The sequence below is a fragment of the Buceros rhinoceros genome, unplaced genomic scaffold, assembly GCF_000710305.1.
Source record: "Buceros rhinoceros silvestris isolate BGI_N320 unplaced genomic scaffold, ASM71030v1 scaffold10089, whole genome shotgun sequence".
In the NCBI taxonomy this organism is placed as follows: Eukaryota; Metazoa; Chordata; class Aves; order Bucerotiformes; family Bucerotidae; genus Buceros; species Buceros rhinoceros.
Window position 1 is genome coordinate 43,903 of NW_010433304.1, and position 17,722 is coordinate 61,624.

At 40.3% G+C, this 17,722-nt stretch overlaps 1 protein-coding gene across 1 annotated transcript in view; it reads right to left on the bottom strand.

Annotated features, from left to right (window-relative positions):
• The window catches only part of LOC104500416 (amyloid beta A4 precursor protein-binding family B member 2-like), a gene marked incomplete at its 3' end in the record, with an annotated part of 42,486 nt that extends 30,397 nt beyond the window's left edge, over window positions 1-12,089 (bottom strand). Inside the window, exons 1-2 of the mRNA XM_010144058.1 lie at window positions 12,017-12,089; window positions 7,165-7,965 (exon numbers count right to left, since the gene is read on the bottom strand). Of these exons, the coding sequence (XP_010142360.1) occupies window positions 7,165-7,965; window positions 12,017-12,035 (820 nt within the window). The remainder of the gene's footprint in view (window positions 1-7,164; window positions 7,966-12,016) is intronic.
• Between the last annotated feature and the right edge of the window lie 5,633 nt (window positions 12,090-17,722).

Genomic DNA, 17,722 nt, shown 5'->3' on the forward strand with positions numbered 1-17,722 from the left:
CCACAGATGCTCAGAAGAGTCTTCCACTTTTCTACAACACAAAACAAGCCTGCATAAAAATCATGTCCCAATATTGCTTAACATTACACATCAATGTAAACTCCACTACAGAGTCAAGGGAAATTTGCGGTGCTCTGAAGATCTTGTGAACTCTTCGCACTACCACCCGGGTGGAAGCTATAGACGCTGGCATTCACTGTCCTGCATTGTCCTATCAAACCTCTACTCCCTGTTGTCGCCTTTTAGTTTCAAGCCCCACTGGCATTCCACATGTTCCAGCAGCCAGGCCTACAACTATACACTTTAGTGAGTAGAAAATAATAATTTTTAAACCACTCAAAATCATAGCACTGCACTTATACAGAGCAGCACTCTGCTTTTGACCAGATTAGGAATTACATGCTTTACTACACTAGCAAAGAAAGTGTCCCTGAGAGGACATGCACCAAGTAAGAAATGAAATACCAAGGGCAAAAGAAAGCAGCTATCATCAAGTGGCCAGAAGTTCATCAGGACTAACACCAAAATTAATGAAGCTATGTCATTAGGACAGGGACACGTTTGTCTCTATTTTAGCCAAAGCACTGAGCTAGGCACAGCAATGCTTTGATAGTCAAAGTACAGTCACTAGAAAGTAACTGTCTCTGAACTCCATCTCTCCCAGCCCTGAAGCACCCAGGGAGAGATGCCATGCCATGAGAGAGCTGTGCTTGGGAAGAATATGACAAACCATCCTAGACACTTCTAGGCACAATACAGCAGAGATTAACCAAGGAGCAATTTTTAAAACAAAGGCAGACACAGAGAAAGAATAAATTTTGTTTCTGCACTTCAAGGTAGGTGTTGCAGGCTCTATCCAGCTGGTTAATTCATTTGTGTTACTTGATGTGCACCCCGCTTAACCTGCGGTTGCTCCTCAGGAATGCAAGTTCTTGTTCTTGCCTCCTGTCTGTTGCCCGTCTTGGACACTACCAGACACCTCAGGGTAAGAGGACACCGCCAGGCAGGCAGTTGAATCAAGCCCTCCCTAGGAAAGAAAATGAATGGCTCTGATGAAATAAAAAATTGTTCCTTGGCTTTGTTGAAACTGCAACTGTGATCATAAAACACATCCTGGAAAGCCTCTTCTGTAGATCCAACAAGAGTTTGGGAGAGGATGCTAACCACTACTGTTAAAAAAAAAAAAATCTATCCTCCCATTCCTGAATTGAAGCACATTAATTCACTTTTACATAGCTATTTTTGTTAACTATCCCAATTCAAAAGGGTGCTGATCACCCTTCTTTACCATGGAAACTCTGGGTTTCATGTCAGAGCACTTATCCAAGCACTCATCCAAGCACTGAAGATATGGATTTAGTTAGCTCCACCGAAAACCCACAGGTAAAATCAACCTGACTGCCCAAACACAGCAAACGGCCTCCCTGCGCAACTGATAGCAGCAGCGTGTACTTTAGAGAGTCATCTTTCAAGTTCATTTTGCTATCAAGTTCAATTTATTTCATAGCCTTCTACCAGCAGACCCTGAATGATGATCATTACTGTCAGCATCGTGTAACTGTTATTTCTTTTAAACTGGCTTACTACTTCTTCTTTAAAAACCTCTTACAGGGTAGCTAAAAGGAAGATAAACATGCCATTGTAGTTACTCCACATACAGAAGGTGACATAGCTAAAAACTGGGGATATACAGCAATAGTCACCTTTCCTTTTTCATAAGCAGTCAGCAAATGGTCAATAAACATGCACTGTTCTTGACATGTGGTTATCAGTAATGTGCAGGATTAAAAAAAACCGGCTCAACATTAAAAGATGACAGACTATTAGGATGCATAGTGGGTGTGAACTAGAGCCTCTTATACCGGAAAATCTGAAAATTGGATGTTTACCTAGAACCCTGCAACCGTATAGGTGATAATATACTCTTTCTCTAGAATTATAAGAACTGTGTTTATCCAGTGTGTTTAAATGTATTTCTACTACTGTAATTTTTCTTCCCACACTTAGGAACACAGAAAGCACATTCAATAGTAAACAACATACTTCTTGTCTGTATCAGATAGGTACTTACTGCAAAGGTGCTTTTAAACACACATTCATTTTAATTTTGACAAAGATGCTGCTTAAAATCAGCAGTAGACTGACCACTGGTATAACTCCTTCTGACTATTTTATGATTTGCTGTAATTTTTATTGTATTAGACGACTATTCTATCCAGACATACTGTTACTTCAGAATAGCAGCCTCCATCTACAAGAGTGACACTCCTGATCTCAAAGGGCCAGTCTTGTCACTGTCATTTCTGCACTGCGTTAAACTCATTTATTCACAATCAGCTATTAAACTGCCCTCTCAGATTTACTCAAGACCAGCAGCAGACAGGCATTTGGTACGTGGCAATCACATAAAGCAGCAGCACTCCCTGAAAAAGACAACACTTGTACTTAATACACCTTTGAACGACATTTTCAACCAGGGAGAAACAAGCTGTTACATGAGCCAAAAGGTGAGAACCTGGGCAGCTGGAGGCCTCTTCACAGTCTCCTGAAACTGTGAAGAGAGCAAGGAGGGTGACTGTCCTAGGGCAAGAAAAACCTGTGTCTCTCTAGCACCAAGTGTCCCACATCTCAGGGACTGTCCTAATTCTGGGGCTATTCCCTGCTCAGGAAGGAATGGGTTTTGTTCAAATGAGGATAAAACACGAAGCAAAAGCAAATTTCAGTATTTGGCGGGGAGGCAAAAAAAAAATCTTTTTTTTTCCAGAGAATTTTCATTTCTAATTCATTTGAGGTTTTTACATAGAGAGCTACACTTTACCAAGGAGGGCTAGCTTTCCACTGAAACAGTTTTGGTTTTTTTCCAGGTGATAAGAAGTTCAAGAGTGTTCAACTGACTCCTACTGTTTGTGTCAGACAGACTGACTAAATGTACGTGAAACTGGTGAGTACACAGACACAAAGAATAGGTAGAAGCTGTAATAACACAAGATACATTTCCTTTGAAAACTAGACTAAGGACATTTTCTGGAGGGGGAGGACGCATTTGCTGTGATTCAAAACCAGCACTGTGCCATTTGCAGTTTTAAAGATATCCAGAGCTGGTCTTCGGTAGCCCACAACACACTCTCTGAATGACAGCTGTGTGGGTGCAGTTGGTCCTGAGGCCAGTGGAGGAAAGCTGAAAGTCCTTATAAAAGAAAATAAATCTCTGAATGCTGAAGTCAAGGTAGTTCTTGCCAAGAAGCAGACATAGATAATTTCTTTGGAGGACGAAGAAGAGTTTCCTCAAAGCACAATTCTTATACTGTACTGTGCTTGTGGTGGTCAGTGACCCTGCTATTAACGAGCTCTACTACATTTGTTTAACAACATTACCACTGAACAGCATTAACATTTGTTTAATATCCAGCCAGTTGTTTTGTGTTTTTAAATTGGATTGTCTTATTTTTGCCTCCTCACTGAGAAAAAGTGGCCTCTTAAAAACATCTCTTCATTAGACCACAATCAAGAGTACTCTGCCCTAATAAGAGTTCAGGAGGATTTTGTCTAAACAGTGACTCATCCCCATTGCAAACAATTAAGCTTAAGAGTAAACTTTTGAGGGCCTTTGAATTACATACCTCCAAAACAAAACAAAACAACCCCAAAACAAAACAAATTGTGTTAACCACAAATTCAGAAGCCCTTGAAGTACTTTATTGTCATTTTCAAGTGTCCTCTCAGTAAAAGAGTATTTCTGTGACATTCCTACATATACTTGTATACTAACCAGCTAAATACAATCTCTGGATTGTACATTAATAATTCTCCAGTATCTGCCTGATCACAGTCTTTAATGGATTAACTGTTCTCAAAACACTTTTCCCTTCCCAGAAGCCATATGACTTAAAACTGTCTACCTTTGCAGATTTTTCTCCTTGACGCCTCTCTCCCTTTGGTCCCCAACATTTATTACGGGAGCATAAACAGAAGGGTTGGAATGTACTGAGCCATGAAGACCCTGCATGATGCTCCCCTCTCACCCAGATGTGGTGGCAGTGAGAAACCCTGGCCACACCCAAAATCTCAGAATTCCAGGATGGGAACCACCAGGACTCACTGCACAACAGCCAGTCAGGAGGGCTTTCCTTCACCAAAGCCAGCACACAGGGACAATGAGGAATGAAAGATTACGCTGAAAAGACTGGAGAGATCTACCATGGGGGAAATCACGATTGGCCTTTGCAGCAGATGGCCCAAGAAGATTAGGGCAACACCTCCACTGAAGGGCTGTTTAAAACCAGATTAGGCAATCACAAGGGAGCCAAGATACCACCAATCCTTGCTTTCTGAGATTTCTTCTTTTTACCTACTCTTATATGTGGGCTCTCACATCTACTCTGCAACCTCAGAGGCGTTAGATACAGCCCCCTAGGAACCTCTTTGGTTTTCAACCACCACTGACACAAATGTACTGGACGTATTTTCTGCTTGTGGGAAACTATTTCTCTTTCCCCAGCATGGCAGAAGGGTGCGAGGGATTTTGGGAAGCAGCAAGAATTACTTGATTTCTTCCAGCACTTCTAACTCCACCCACTGCACTAGCACCAAAGTTATTTGACAAGTGACCTAACTGCCGCAGCTTGACCTGGAAGGAGTAGAGGGGAATGCTTGTCGACCAGCACCACAGTAACTCAAGCGACTCTTGGGAAGGAAAAGGCACAGGTGATTACAATGCAAAACACTGAACTGCTCTTGACCCTGCCTCAAAAAAGAAACTTCAGTTCATTTACTCAACTTTTATTTCACCTCTTATTTCATTGCCCTTCAAATATCCTTGGAGATATATGAACTTGCCTAGGGATGGCACATTACTCAAATCTAAAAGGCTGGAGCCCCTCAAAACAGCTAGAAAATTTGCCCCCTAACAAGTAAGTCTGGAGATATTTGCACCAGCTGCGATTTCCACTTTTTTCTACACTGCTGCAGGGCAGCCTGAGAAACTGGCCTGTTTTATTACATCCAAAAGTTATCCTGGCACCCATGGCAACTAGACAGATTTCTTAGCTCTCTTCTGTTGTATCAATTGACAGTCCATTTTGGAAAGAAACTAGAAACACTTGATGATTAACAATTTTATCAGAGTGGAGGTAAATTCAATATCACAAATAATCCTGAGAGAGACATCTTTTAAGTTGCAAGTTGCAACAGTTGGATGTTTTAAGACTCCAAGAATACTGATATATACAGGCATCTTAAAATGAGCAATCCAATCCAGTATGACAGGCCCTGTGTCCTGCTCGGTGCTCTCTGACAGTGACCACGCGGATGAGAAAGAAACACCTCTACCACTTCAATCTTGAAAGGAAATTTTGAGATTTTCTAGGGCTTTGTTTATTTTTAACTCTTTTCTTTTAAAGAAAGAACTCAGATATCCAGACATCTGCCTTTCTGTAACTGTGTGTTTGTAATATATTGGTTGCTAGAATGATGAAGGGAGCGGAGAATTTTGAAAAAATCCCTTATTCTGCTTTAGAAGAGTGGTGAGCTCTGAAAGCTCTATGAATTGATACTTTTGAATTTTTTTTTCTAAACAAGGAAAGCCTCCATAATCAGCAGGGGAAAGTTCCCCTTTATTTCCAAAGTGCAAACGAACCACAGCTCAGCTAATACTTGGTTACTTAAAAAAGCAAACTTAACACCACCTCAAAACAGCACAGAAAATCCCCCTCTTCCTGAGTGCTGACAGAGCTCATACACCATACAGTGGCAATACACATGGGAAGAAAATTTTAAGCACATTATTTAAAAAGAAACAAAACTTACGCTAGCTCTTAGCATCTTAGGCAACCCTTACTTACTCAGGCTACTTGGAATTACTCTAATTCAGTTTTCAGTGAACATAAATTTTCTACCCAGAGTTTCTCATTGCCAAACCTGGGGCAAGTACAAAGGCAGGAGGAGTCAACAAGCTCCACATTAAGTTATCTAAATGCTTCCTAATGAAAGCTTCTCCAGAAAGTGTTAGCAGTGAAGTCACACATGTATTATCAAGTATCCCAAGAAATAATACTAACTCGAACAGCAATTTTAGTAAACTGAAAACTTTCTCATTTTGCATGTGAAGAGGTGACTTCATGAAAATTTTCTCTTAACATCAAAGGCTTGTTACGCAGCAAAAAGTAGATCAGAAAATATGTAACATTGTGGGCATTTCTGGCTGTGATTTTAAAAACCCTACGCATTAAAATAAAAATAACTTTTGTCGTAATCACACATGACTGACATGAAATGCAGCTGTGGATTGGGACCACGGTGGCCTCCAAAGAGTACATAATCTCTGCACTGTAATAATGAAATCACTTAAAATAGAAAAATGTATTATGAACTTCTGTAGCCCCATATCACCCTCAAGAATTGGATTGCCTCCCCTCATTTTGACAAAGTTGTACCTTTATATACTGTCTTGGATACACAAATAAGTTACTAAGTCCATTAACTAGAGTAAATGAGATCTCTAGAGTTTTAAAAATAATGCAGATGTATTGTTAAACATAATGCCAATACAGAATTCATCATTGCTGTTAAAATAATTAATGACCCCAGGCTTCCGAAATATGAAATGCTATGGTTTCAGCTTCTGAGTTATGGTATGAAACTGCCAAAAAACCACACCCCAAACAGAGAAATTAAAGGTTTGGGAGGACTTTTTTTTTTTTTTTTTACATAAGAGCATCATCAAATGACTTGGGGCAGAGGGGGGACACTTTACTTAGAAAAGTAAAAATCTTTGCTGAACCTGAAAATCATTGCTCAGGATAGTTTGTTTGTTGTGCGTAGACAGCTTTCCATACTTTAGCATCTCCAGACAACCACGTACTACTCACAACACATATTTATTGATTAGCGAAGAGCAATTACTTATAAACTAGCAAAAGGTGTCTTTAGCATATTTTTAGGACCCTGTCTATAGCATTAGCTGGTGCCTTTCCCAAAACAGCAGTAAAGCCACTAGGATCAAGCAGGAGGCTGCCAAGTGTTCCCAAGCAGAGAAGGAACGGGGTGCAAGCCCAGCATTTGCGTTTCAATGCAATTCACTTCCCCACTAAATCACACCTCCCCTTCCAGCCGCCAGCCGAGAGGAGCTAAGCAACGTATTGCTAAAACAGTGGTTTACTTACGCACCTGTTTCATCAGGAGAGCTCAGCGAGGCGCTGTCCTGGGACAGCGTAGTCCAGCTGGAGTCCTCATCGCTTGGGGCCAGGTTTTGAATCCTATGGAGGGCACAATCTGTTTTGGCCCCAGTTTTCGGATGGTCTTTTTTAGTCTCAGGGCTTGATGACACGGTTGCAACTTGGCCATCCTCTGGGCTAGACAGCTTATTTTGTTTCCGGGGCAGGACTTCCCCATTGACAAGAACAGTAGAAGCCTGACTGTTGCTTTGTGCAGATTTATCTTCCATCCCAACAAAACTCTGCTCTATCTCTCTAGCAGATGTCTCCAGATCCGCATAGTAATTCAGGAAGCTCTTGGTCCTCCTTGGCTGCAAGGGTAATATTTCACAGCCAGATGAATCCTGTGGGATTGGCTCTTTGCCCTCAAACTTCTCAGAAGTTACGTTTATGCCCGCAGTGGTACTGACGTTTTTGTTGGGATCCTGCTGTCCCTGCTCAGCCGCTTTCCTAAGCTGGTTTTCTCCATTCTTCACCAGCTTGATATTAGCAGAGCTGGTCCCCAGAAGGGGTTGTGCTGCTGGATCAGAAAGACCCATGGCTGTCTGAATGTTAGTCAGTGCATATTTTTTCCTGCATTTTGGAGGAGTGCTGTTCTTGGCCTCTGTGTGCCTAATTTCTGCATTCAGAAGTTCGTTATGAGAGGAGCGCAGGTTAAGGGTGTTTGGTGGGGTGGCAGGGTTGTTGCGATTCACAACATCCGTCGTGCTGCTGCTTGCCATAAACACTGCCAACGCGTCCACGCCAGAATCAACTAGAAAAACCAGAGAGACAAGTCATGAAACACTCTCATTATATACTTTACTATTTTGCTAGGGCTTCTGGCTAAAGGGATAAGGCACTTTACATGATTGTTTTACAGTAGGAAAATTATCACAACCTAACTGGTTAAGAGAATAGACAAAAGCTTAGCTTATTAAATAAGGAAAAACAGAGGCAGAAAAAAAAATAAAGAATAATCATCAGGACCATGAAGCTGAGAAAACACAGAAAGCTTGACCTATACGAGGCAGTTTTAGGGTAGTTTTTTCACATCAGGTTCTGCTGCAGGCAGGCTTGGGGACAGGAGAGGCACCCTTTGCAAATGCATGGGACTCCAGAAGTCATCTCTAAACCCATTATATTGTAGTATTTCACTTCTACGTCTGATGAGGAGTGGAAGAACTCCTCAGGCATGCATCACTAAGAAGCAGAACATTTGAGAAATTTCTAAGCAGACCGCAAGCAGATGCTGCTCCTTTTTCATCTAGGGTAGAACTCAAGTACTGTTAATTTTAAGCCTGCGTGGCCAGTCAGCTGTTGCCTCAACACCTGCATTTTCTTTCCCCCACCCTGTGCTTTTTTTTTTCCCTCCTTCTTTTTGAGGGGGGAAGCAGGTGGTCAGAAGTGAGGGAATACAAGTTTCACAAAGGTGTATTTGATTTCCAGGGTAGGAGAAAATCCCGTGACAAAATATCCTGCACTAATTCAATCAGCTTTAAAAAAAAGGCCACTCCAGAAATTAAGAACACTCACTATTTCTACAGCTGACAAAATTCCAGCTTAAGAATAAAACATACATCCTACAGCACAGTACACATATTCCACCATGAAATAAAACCATTCATTTTTTCTACTTGTAGACAAGTTTCTGATGCCAGAAACACAGCTCACATTTTGAAAAACTGTTAAGAGGGAACAGACTTTTAGACTATGAAAAATAATCAAAAAAAGGTATCTTTTTAAAACCACGATTTGTTCCTGTACTGCCTATTTATGGCTTCCACTAATCTGCACAAATACTCCATGAACACCTCAATTTACATTCTGTAGTAGTCACTGTTGTTTGACACCCGGCAACCAAATTAGAGGCCAATTAATAAATCACTCACATCTGCCACAGCATGAAACGCCCTTTCTGTTGTTTCTAACTCTCAAATATCACGGACTGCTTATATTGCATATAAAAACATGTCTGGGGCTTATCCAGGAATGACAAGCTGTAATTAGAGTAAGCCGATGACAGATCATTCCAGCTGAGTTGTGTTGCATCCTTGTATATTTGATATATGATAGAACTGAGTGCTGTGGAGATTTACAAGAGATTAAATATATGGGTTTTAAAAGAACATATATATAGACAGAGTGAAAAGGAGCACTTCACAATGTTACCTAAATGCACACACAGTTGCTAGCGTTCATTCTTTGATGCGCTGTCAAAGCTGCACACTTTGCTCTAGTTTATTCTAAACCAAGCAGACCAAATATACTCTATTCCTTGAATCACCCCTCTAGTGTAACTTCTAAAACTCAGAATTTAAACTAAATTTTAAAAATTTTCATGTCTGCCCTTTCCTTAAGCCCCAGCTAGTCAGCCTAGACCGAGCTCAAATTCTTCAGAAGATGGCCCCAAGCACACTGTACAAAAACCATCAGCTTGAGTAACAGTTCACAAACATCCTATTGACAATTTCAGCTTTAGCCACAAAAGACTTCTAAAACACAACCATCACATAATTTAAAGGACCTTTATGAATGTACTTCTCATAATTACACCCACAAATGTTGCTTTCTGCATCTTGCCTAAAACCAACCAATTCTAATGTAAACCTTAGGTCAGATCTGATCCTACATAATGTTACCAAAGCACATGTTTTAATCTAAAAAACACAAAATGGCCAATGGACCGGCTGCTTTACATTTTTTTCTGAATCAGAAGTCTGACAATCAGGAATTATAAATAATAAATTAATAGGGCAGGATAATTTTGACCCACTGCCTGACCTTTTAAAACTTAGGGTCTTGCACAGTATCTATGGATTTCACTAGATTATGTTTTACTTCATGCTTCAGCAAACTAAAACAAGCATTTTTTTTAATCAATAAATACAACTGCCACAATCTGGAACAAGACTTAAATTTATTCTTGTTCCTTATTACAAGTGAGCTGCTTCATGTAATGTTTGCCACTAATTTTACCACTGAACAAATTTCTTAAAAAATAATCTTCCTAGATAAAGCTTAAGCATCTGTCTGCCAGATTATCTTTAGTCAGTCTCCTGCTGTAGCATTTCACTTATTCAAAAATATTTTAATAAGCACATAGAAACAGTGTATTATGTTTTACTAATCTGCTTGATAAAATACCCACATGGATTTATGATTAACATTGGCACATTGATGAATGACTGAGCCAAAGCCTCCAGAAGTCTTTGTGACCCAAGCACTGTTTGTAAATTGGGTGCTAAGTCAGGTTCTGTAAGATCATAAGCAGAAAAATGTCAAAATCAACCTTCCACTAGACACCACCTCCCTTGCTGATCCCCTACAGAATGATCCATTAATCAAATAATCAATCCACATGCAAACAGTCCCACAAGATGCACGCAGAGAGGAGCAGGCTGTCCTCTCAAAGGACAGCTCTCTGGCCCTCACCCTGCACTCCCAGCCAGGCTCTTGGATACGCACAGCCAGCTTCTCTCCACTCTTGGAAACAGATATAGAGGGGGGGAAAAGGGAAGCAGCAAAAGAAGCAAAAAAAAAAAAAGAACCAGAAATACAGATGTGAAGGGGCTGGTCTTGCAGAAGTTGCTACCAGACCAGGACTGAAGTGCTGGAAAATGTTTGAATGCAAGGAAATGCTCGAATACACTGAAAAAACCCCTAGATTGTGTAGGAGAACAGCATATGCAGGAAGAGCTATAGCCTGTCCCTCCTCCTTTATACAGGACACAGTGATGCTTGAAACACACCATCTTTCCCAGAGAAAGCAAAGCTCAATTTTAATTAAAAACTTCCAGGAAATGCAACTCGTTCCTGTAATTTCAAGACCAAAATTCCAATCACTGGCTTCCTGTACCTTCTATCTTGGCTCTCCCACCAACCCTGCCCCCCTTGCCACAAGGGTACTTTAACATGCGCTGGTGCTGCACCCCTCCCCAGCTAACCAACATCCCGTGCCAGGGGACCCGTGCCCAGGCACCCCACCTTGGCAGACCCCGTTCTCCCTGCTTGGGCAACTCCTCATGCTGCTGGCTACAGACAAGGACAACACCACTGGCACAGGGCACCCATTTTTCAGCTCCTCTGCATTCTGCTCAAAAGCAAGCACAAATGGAAAAGCAGACCAGGAATCACCGAGTTGATAGGTATATCTTAGCTAAAGCAGATGAGTGATCAGCAAGTAAAAATGGGGTAATATATTAAAAAATATTTAGACTCTGTTGAAAAACTAAGAAGAATTGGGATGCTATCATTACTGGGAATATAATAACATATTAAAGGATTGGTACTTCAAGACAGCAGTTAAGTAGGTAGAAGATCTGTCATAGCAATCCATTAACGGTTTTCGCTTGCCTACTTTTTAAAACAAAGTCTCAACCACATACTTCTAACAGTTAGAAATATACCCACAGGCATAGATTAATATACCACTATAATGTGTTTAACACAAAGCAGTCCCAACTTCCTAAGGATCATAATAATGCAAATAACGCTATTACTTGAATAACTTTTATTGATGTTCTTCAATCTTGTCATAAACTTTACAGCTCTAGGAGACAAAATACCATTGCAAAGAGAAAACAGCACATGATCAATTTGCCTTTATCTCTCATAAGACCTTTTTGCATTGTATTTTTTATAGAAATAGCAAAAGCTGAATAGTTTATTCAAAAAGGCACTGTTAAAAAGAAAAGAAAGTGCTTGCACTTTTCCATGTGTAAGTGCAAAATGAAAGAGAAATGTGGGCCTGGGAAGATGAAGGAGGAAAAGAAGAGGAAAGTTTCACATATTTGCATAGCAGAATCTTTTAAAGGGCATCTGACCTGGAAGTACTTCTGACATGGCTCACGGGGCGTCAGCAATGCATCAGGAAATAGATTATAATTTGAAATCTGAAAAGAGGGATCATCGAAGAATTAAAACCAAAGGAACACACAAAATAAAAATACCACATTTCAGAAGCTTCTGAGAGATGTTAAGCATTCTAAATAAACCCCAGAATGTAACAGTGAGAATCTTTTGGGCTTTCAATGATACCTGACAGTCATTAAAGCATGGGAGAGGCTAGTCTACAGCAATTATTAGGAACACAAGTTCAACAATACTCTCCAGTTTTAATCATGCTGTAGCAAACCTTCATGACATTAGAAAGTCTGAGTTCTTCCCCAATTACCCAACTACAGCTTACTCAGGAAATTACAGCAGTGTTGGTAAAAATACACACCACAGTAAGGCACGTTCACATGAAAATTTACAGAATGAGATCCGTCATATTAAACTAAGAAGCACAGTCTGCAAGGCTGATCCCAGAGGAGGGAATCATAAAAAGCAAGCTAGGCAGCAAGCTCCTGTGCAGGCCCTTCCTTGCCATCTTCTCATAAGTATATAATTTGTCTGAACATCTCTGGTTTGGATGTGAATGACATACACTGGGAGACAAAGTACTATACGCTTATGACTATTTCTGCCGTTGCATCTAGGAAACACAAGAAAGAAATAATTCAAACCTTTTCATAAAGCAGATTTCCCTTCTGTAAGGATACCTGTTGAGTATCAAATGTTTAATGACAAACTCATGCCATGGGGCTACAGCCTCATGTAGGTCCTGTACACTTTTGCTCTAGTGAAAGCCTAAGCAGCTGGGGAGAATGCCCCCATCACGCGATGGCCGCAACTGAACACTAACTCCCTCCACTTCAAAGAGTGAATTCCAACGTTAAAACATTAATTTCTAATTAAGTATGCTAACACAATCTTCTCACATCTGCATTCATTATTCCACTAGGGCCAGCTAAATGGTAACAGTTAAAGAGATGTCAGCCAAAAGAATCCTAATAAAAGTCTAGATTTACATTAATGTAGCTGAAATCAAAAGCAAGACTAGAAGCTTTCTTAGTGTCAATTGTCATTGTGCTCCTCCCTGTGTACCTATCTCTATCTACAGGAATTCCAGGGGATGTTAAACACTTTCAGAAGGGAAAAGGAAGGAAAACACTTGAATGAAGTGATGTGGTAGATCAAAGCAACCAATGATGTTCCTACAGCCAGTGGTTTTGGTCTTGCTGCTCCCTCCAGCAACGACATCTCTATGGCTTCCAAGCTCAGTTCAGCAGAGAGAAAGCTCAGCAAAGCCAGGAAAGCAAATTCTGATGGTGGGCAGAACAGTCTGGGAAACGCAAGAGCAGGAAAGAAGCAGGGCTGCAAGAAGCTTGCACATGTGCTCTCAAACCCATCTGCAAGCTCCTCTACACAAACCTCAGAACTGCTGAAGATTGGGAAGGACCTCTCAAGATCTTCTACTCCAACTCCCCTGCCCAAACAGGAAATCACCACTGCCCTCGCCCCTCCACCCTGGCTCTGTCCTCACATCAGGAAAAGATCACTTTGACTTGCTAAATGCTGCTTCTTCTATTCCCATCTACTTCTGTTTTGCCATCCTGTAACCAGCTTTCTGTCCTGGCTCCTCGCTCCCAAGAGGCACCCTGCCAGGCCCTGCTGCCACAATAATGAATGACATTTTTCCTTTTAGAGATAATCATGCTGCCAACTGACTGCAACAGCCTAGCAGCAGTGCTGTCTCTGGTCTAGCTATGCTCTTATTAATGGAAATCCATAATGCTGATCTGTCTTTAAATAATGTAATTAAGAAAAAAACAACTTGAGATCCTGCAATGAGTTCTGGCACTCAAGGGGAGTATGCCTTCCCATTTGCCATTTCTTCCCTTTCCACACAGTAAAAGTCCTCATCCAGCAAAAATTCAGAGACAAGATCCCTCTCAGAGTCAGATTCTAAGAGCTACAAAGGAAAAGTTAAAACAATAAAAATAATGACAAAAACAAACAGGCTAAATCCACTGCTCCTTTACTTATATTTTTTAAGATAGATACATCTAAATAATCAGCGTATATTTGACTATCTGACTGAAACTCTATGTTGCAGATGACCTGGGTCATCTTCTGCTACTAGAGTACTCTTTATTCAAGTGGTCACTTGGAGAAATAAAGAGCAATTTTTTCATTTATGTAAGACATAACCATGACATGCAATCATGACTAATCCTACATTTAGTAAGGGAAAAAGCAAGATAGCATACTAAGTCTTTTCCAAATTCAATTTTCTCCCTTTAATTACATTTTCCCCCCTATGTAGAATGGAACAGTCTGTCAGGCAAAAAACAGTGTTGTCGCGGCAGAGAGATAGAGTGTGTTTTATCTGTTGGCTACTTGCAAGCACAGATAAGACCTTCTGTCATTAGATCTATACGTTCACAGTAACATTTGCTAAGTAAACCACAGTCATTTTTTCTAATCCTGTTGTGTAAATTAAACCCCCGATCCTTAGCATTTTTTTAATCTATGCATAAATTACTCAATCTCTACATTAAAGATCACACCTCAGACTTACTTGTTAATTACAAACAACTCTGCTTGATATGCACGTCATAATACAGAGCACAAGCATGAACTTAATTCTCTCTTACACAAACTCGGAAACTATAACTTAAATTTCTGCAACTGAGATGACCAATAAAGCAAGAAAGACTTGGTCTTCCATATCCTGCAACTTCAGTCTCAAGTGCCATCCAAAACCAACTCTTACCACGTCTGAAGGTAAACAATGCATAATCAAACCTCATCAGAATTACCAAAACTAAAGCATGATGCCACACGATAAAGCAAGCTAGGATAAGCTGCCTCAGGGTAAAAAAAAAAGAGGTAACAAAAATGCTTCATGAGACATGCAGCCTACCCACATACTTAATGGAGCAATAGAAAGGAATCAATGGCTACAGATTTGGCTCATAAAATGACTTAGACTGATTCAGACTGAGTTCAGACCAGGGACTTTTCAGCCCCATATAAATTTAACTTAGATCACTTGACAGCTCCTAAATCAGGAAGCAGAACCATTCAAAGATAATTGATTCCTTAACGCAGTTAAAGAAACCCACAGGGTCCAGCAGCAGCTTTCCTGCTGTTTGTAACAGCACCAGCCTAACACCAAGCTCTTCGAGAGGCAGAGAAAGTAGAGAAGAGAAAAGCAAAGGTCACAGCATTATTAACAGAAGGAACAAAAATGTTAACCGAGCCCTTGTCAGATGCAATGGATGAGGTAAGTTCCAGCACAGATGCTGTGTTGGACACACAAAAAAAAAAAACCACCATGCCTGTGGCCCAGCAGCTTGCAAACACCACTGCATACTCCTGAGCACAACCCACTCCTCCAAGAACAATCAACTGCATGCACATAAATGCAGACATGTCAGCTTCTCTTTTCAAACTAATATATTTTAACAAACTCTTGATGGCCTGGCATCATGATTTCACTTGCTACAACTTCATTTGCCCTCTGAATTACATATAATGGCTAGTTACACATTAAACTACTATCAAGGTTATCCAGAAATGTTTTTATCCTCAAATTACCCAGACTAGGAGGTTTTAAGCCACCTATTATCATTGCCTCATAGCTGAGATCTTAAAATGCATTTGAAAGAGCATGGCACACGAAAATTGTTTTATTGTTACTATAATGTACTTAGTGTCAAATTCATCCCTAAAGATTAAAATCTGAAAATTAAATAAATGGGAAATAATCTTTCAGTAAACTCTTTACAACTCTATGAAAAGAAAAAGAATAAAAAACCGTGTATATCAAAAGTCTCAATACAAAGAACAAAATCCTTTAATTTCAATAATTTATAAGTGTTTGCAATAATTTTAAATTGCTAACAGTAAGTTGAGACCTGTGAGTAAAAAAAAAATTTAAAAATCCGAGTCTTAGGAACAGAACATTAGATTGATTTGCAAGTTTTGCAAAATGAGACTACTAGGGCTCTCAAGGAAAGAAAACTAAGATTTTGCACATTGACCGGATCGTTTTTGTTCCACATACATTTAAAACATTCCTTATCTCACCTCGGAGAGATCATTGTATGTGCACTTTTTAACTATTTCTGCTAAAACTGTCTTGTAAGTTGGACTGACGTGTCCTACCCAGATATCCCTTGCTCCCAGTAACAGAAAAGGATGTGTATCAGAACACAGGATGCATCAATCTAGAAAAGGTTTCCACATTTCTAGACTGGTTCTCCATTAAACGCTGAACTAAAATAAAACTCCTTACACAAAAAGCTACACCTCAGCAAGGCTGAAGGTTGCCTGCAAAGCAAACTTTAATGGGGCAAAACAGAAATATTTCAAAACACACAGTTTATAAATATAAACCAAGTGTTACAGAACTGCTTAAGCTGACAGAACTCCAAGACATGATTGAAATGGCCATACCCTACACTAACTCTCCCAATATAACTATGGTATTAGAATACAGGAACAACTTTAATCTTGGCTCGCTGTAGCAAGTAGAGCTCCTTGAGAATGTTGCTATACTGCACTGAGAAACTTCAACCCATAGTGCTCATACAGAAAACAGAGCCACATGCTCATAAATAAAATCAAAGTATCGTATTTGCTATATGGTCCCCATAAACTAAACAGATCAATCCATAATAAAGTGGAAGGAGAACATATCAAAAAAGCAACTGCACTTACTGGCATTTATATTAATTACACCAAAGCATGGCTAAAAGGGAACTCACTTTCAATAAGCAGCAAACTTGGCTGAAGAAAACACTGAACAAGTGGTAAAAAACAAGCTACTAGTATTACTGGCCTGAACTTCAAAAAGGAGTCGTGAGCTCTTGACATGCTAGCCAAAATCCTCTACTCCTTTTTCTTATCTTCATAAGGCACTTCAACACCAAAGGAACTGGGGTTCCTGTGAAAGGGGACAAACACGTGATAAAAATCTGGTACTGTGGTGGTTCTCCATGAACGTGTACAACCTAAAGCAGAGTTACCAGGAAACCTTCAGCTTCAGAGCACTTTACATCTGGTTTCACCATAAAGAAGAAATGGACCTGTCAGGATCCTAGGGTAAGGTTGGTAGTTAATTACGCTAAGAAAGAAAACCAGAAGTGACAATTCGCATTCAGAGTAATCCCCAGTTCTCAAAACCAGCTTTTCATCTGGAGGTGCCGAGGCAGCTCCTATCTGAGGAAAACGAGCACATGTTTTGGGGCTTCATCAGCATCACCCAGGAGGCCTTGATGAAGTTGTAGTGCAAGTCCCCACATAGATTCCTAGGAAAAATAGAAGCCTAAAAAGAGAAGCAACCTATGTGCCACTGGGTACTTCTGTTATTTTCACTCCACAAATCATCCCTATTCCTGCCTTTTCCTCAGCTGAGCAATGATTATGTGGAGCTTTAGAGCATCTTTACAGAAAACTACCCCCTATAAACACAACCTGAGCAGTGCTAAAGCTTATGGGTCATTTAAACCAAGATATCTGCCCTGGACTCCTCTGGGATAGAGTTAATATCCACAGCCAGGATAGACAGTGGGATATTTCATACCATACTGATGTCATGCCCAGTGTATATATAAGGTGAGGCTAGAGAGTGAGCGACTGAGTGGTGCTTACTTGTCAACTGGGTTCAAATCACAACAGTCCTATTTGGCACCTAA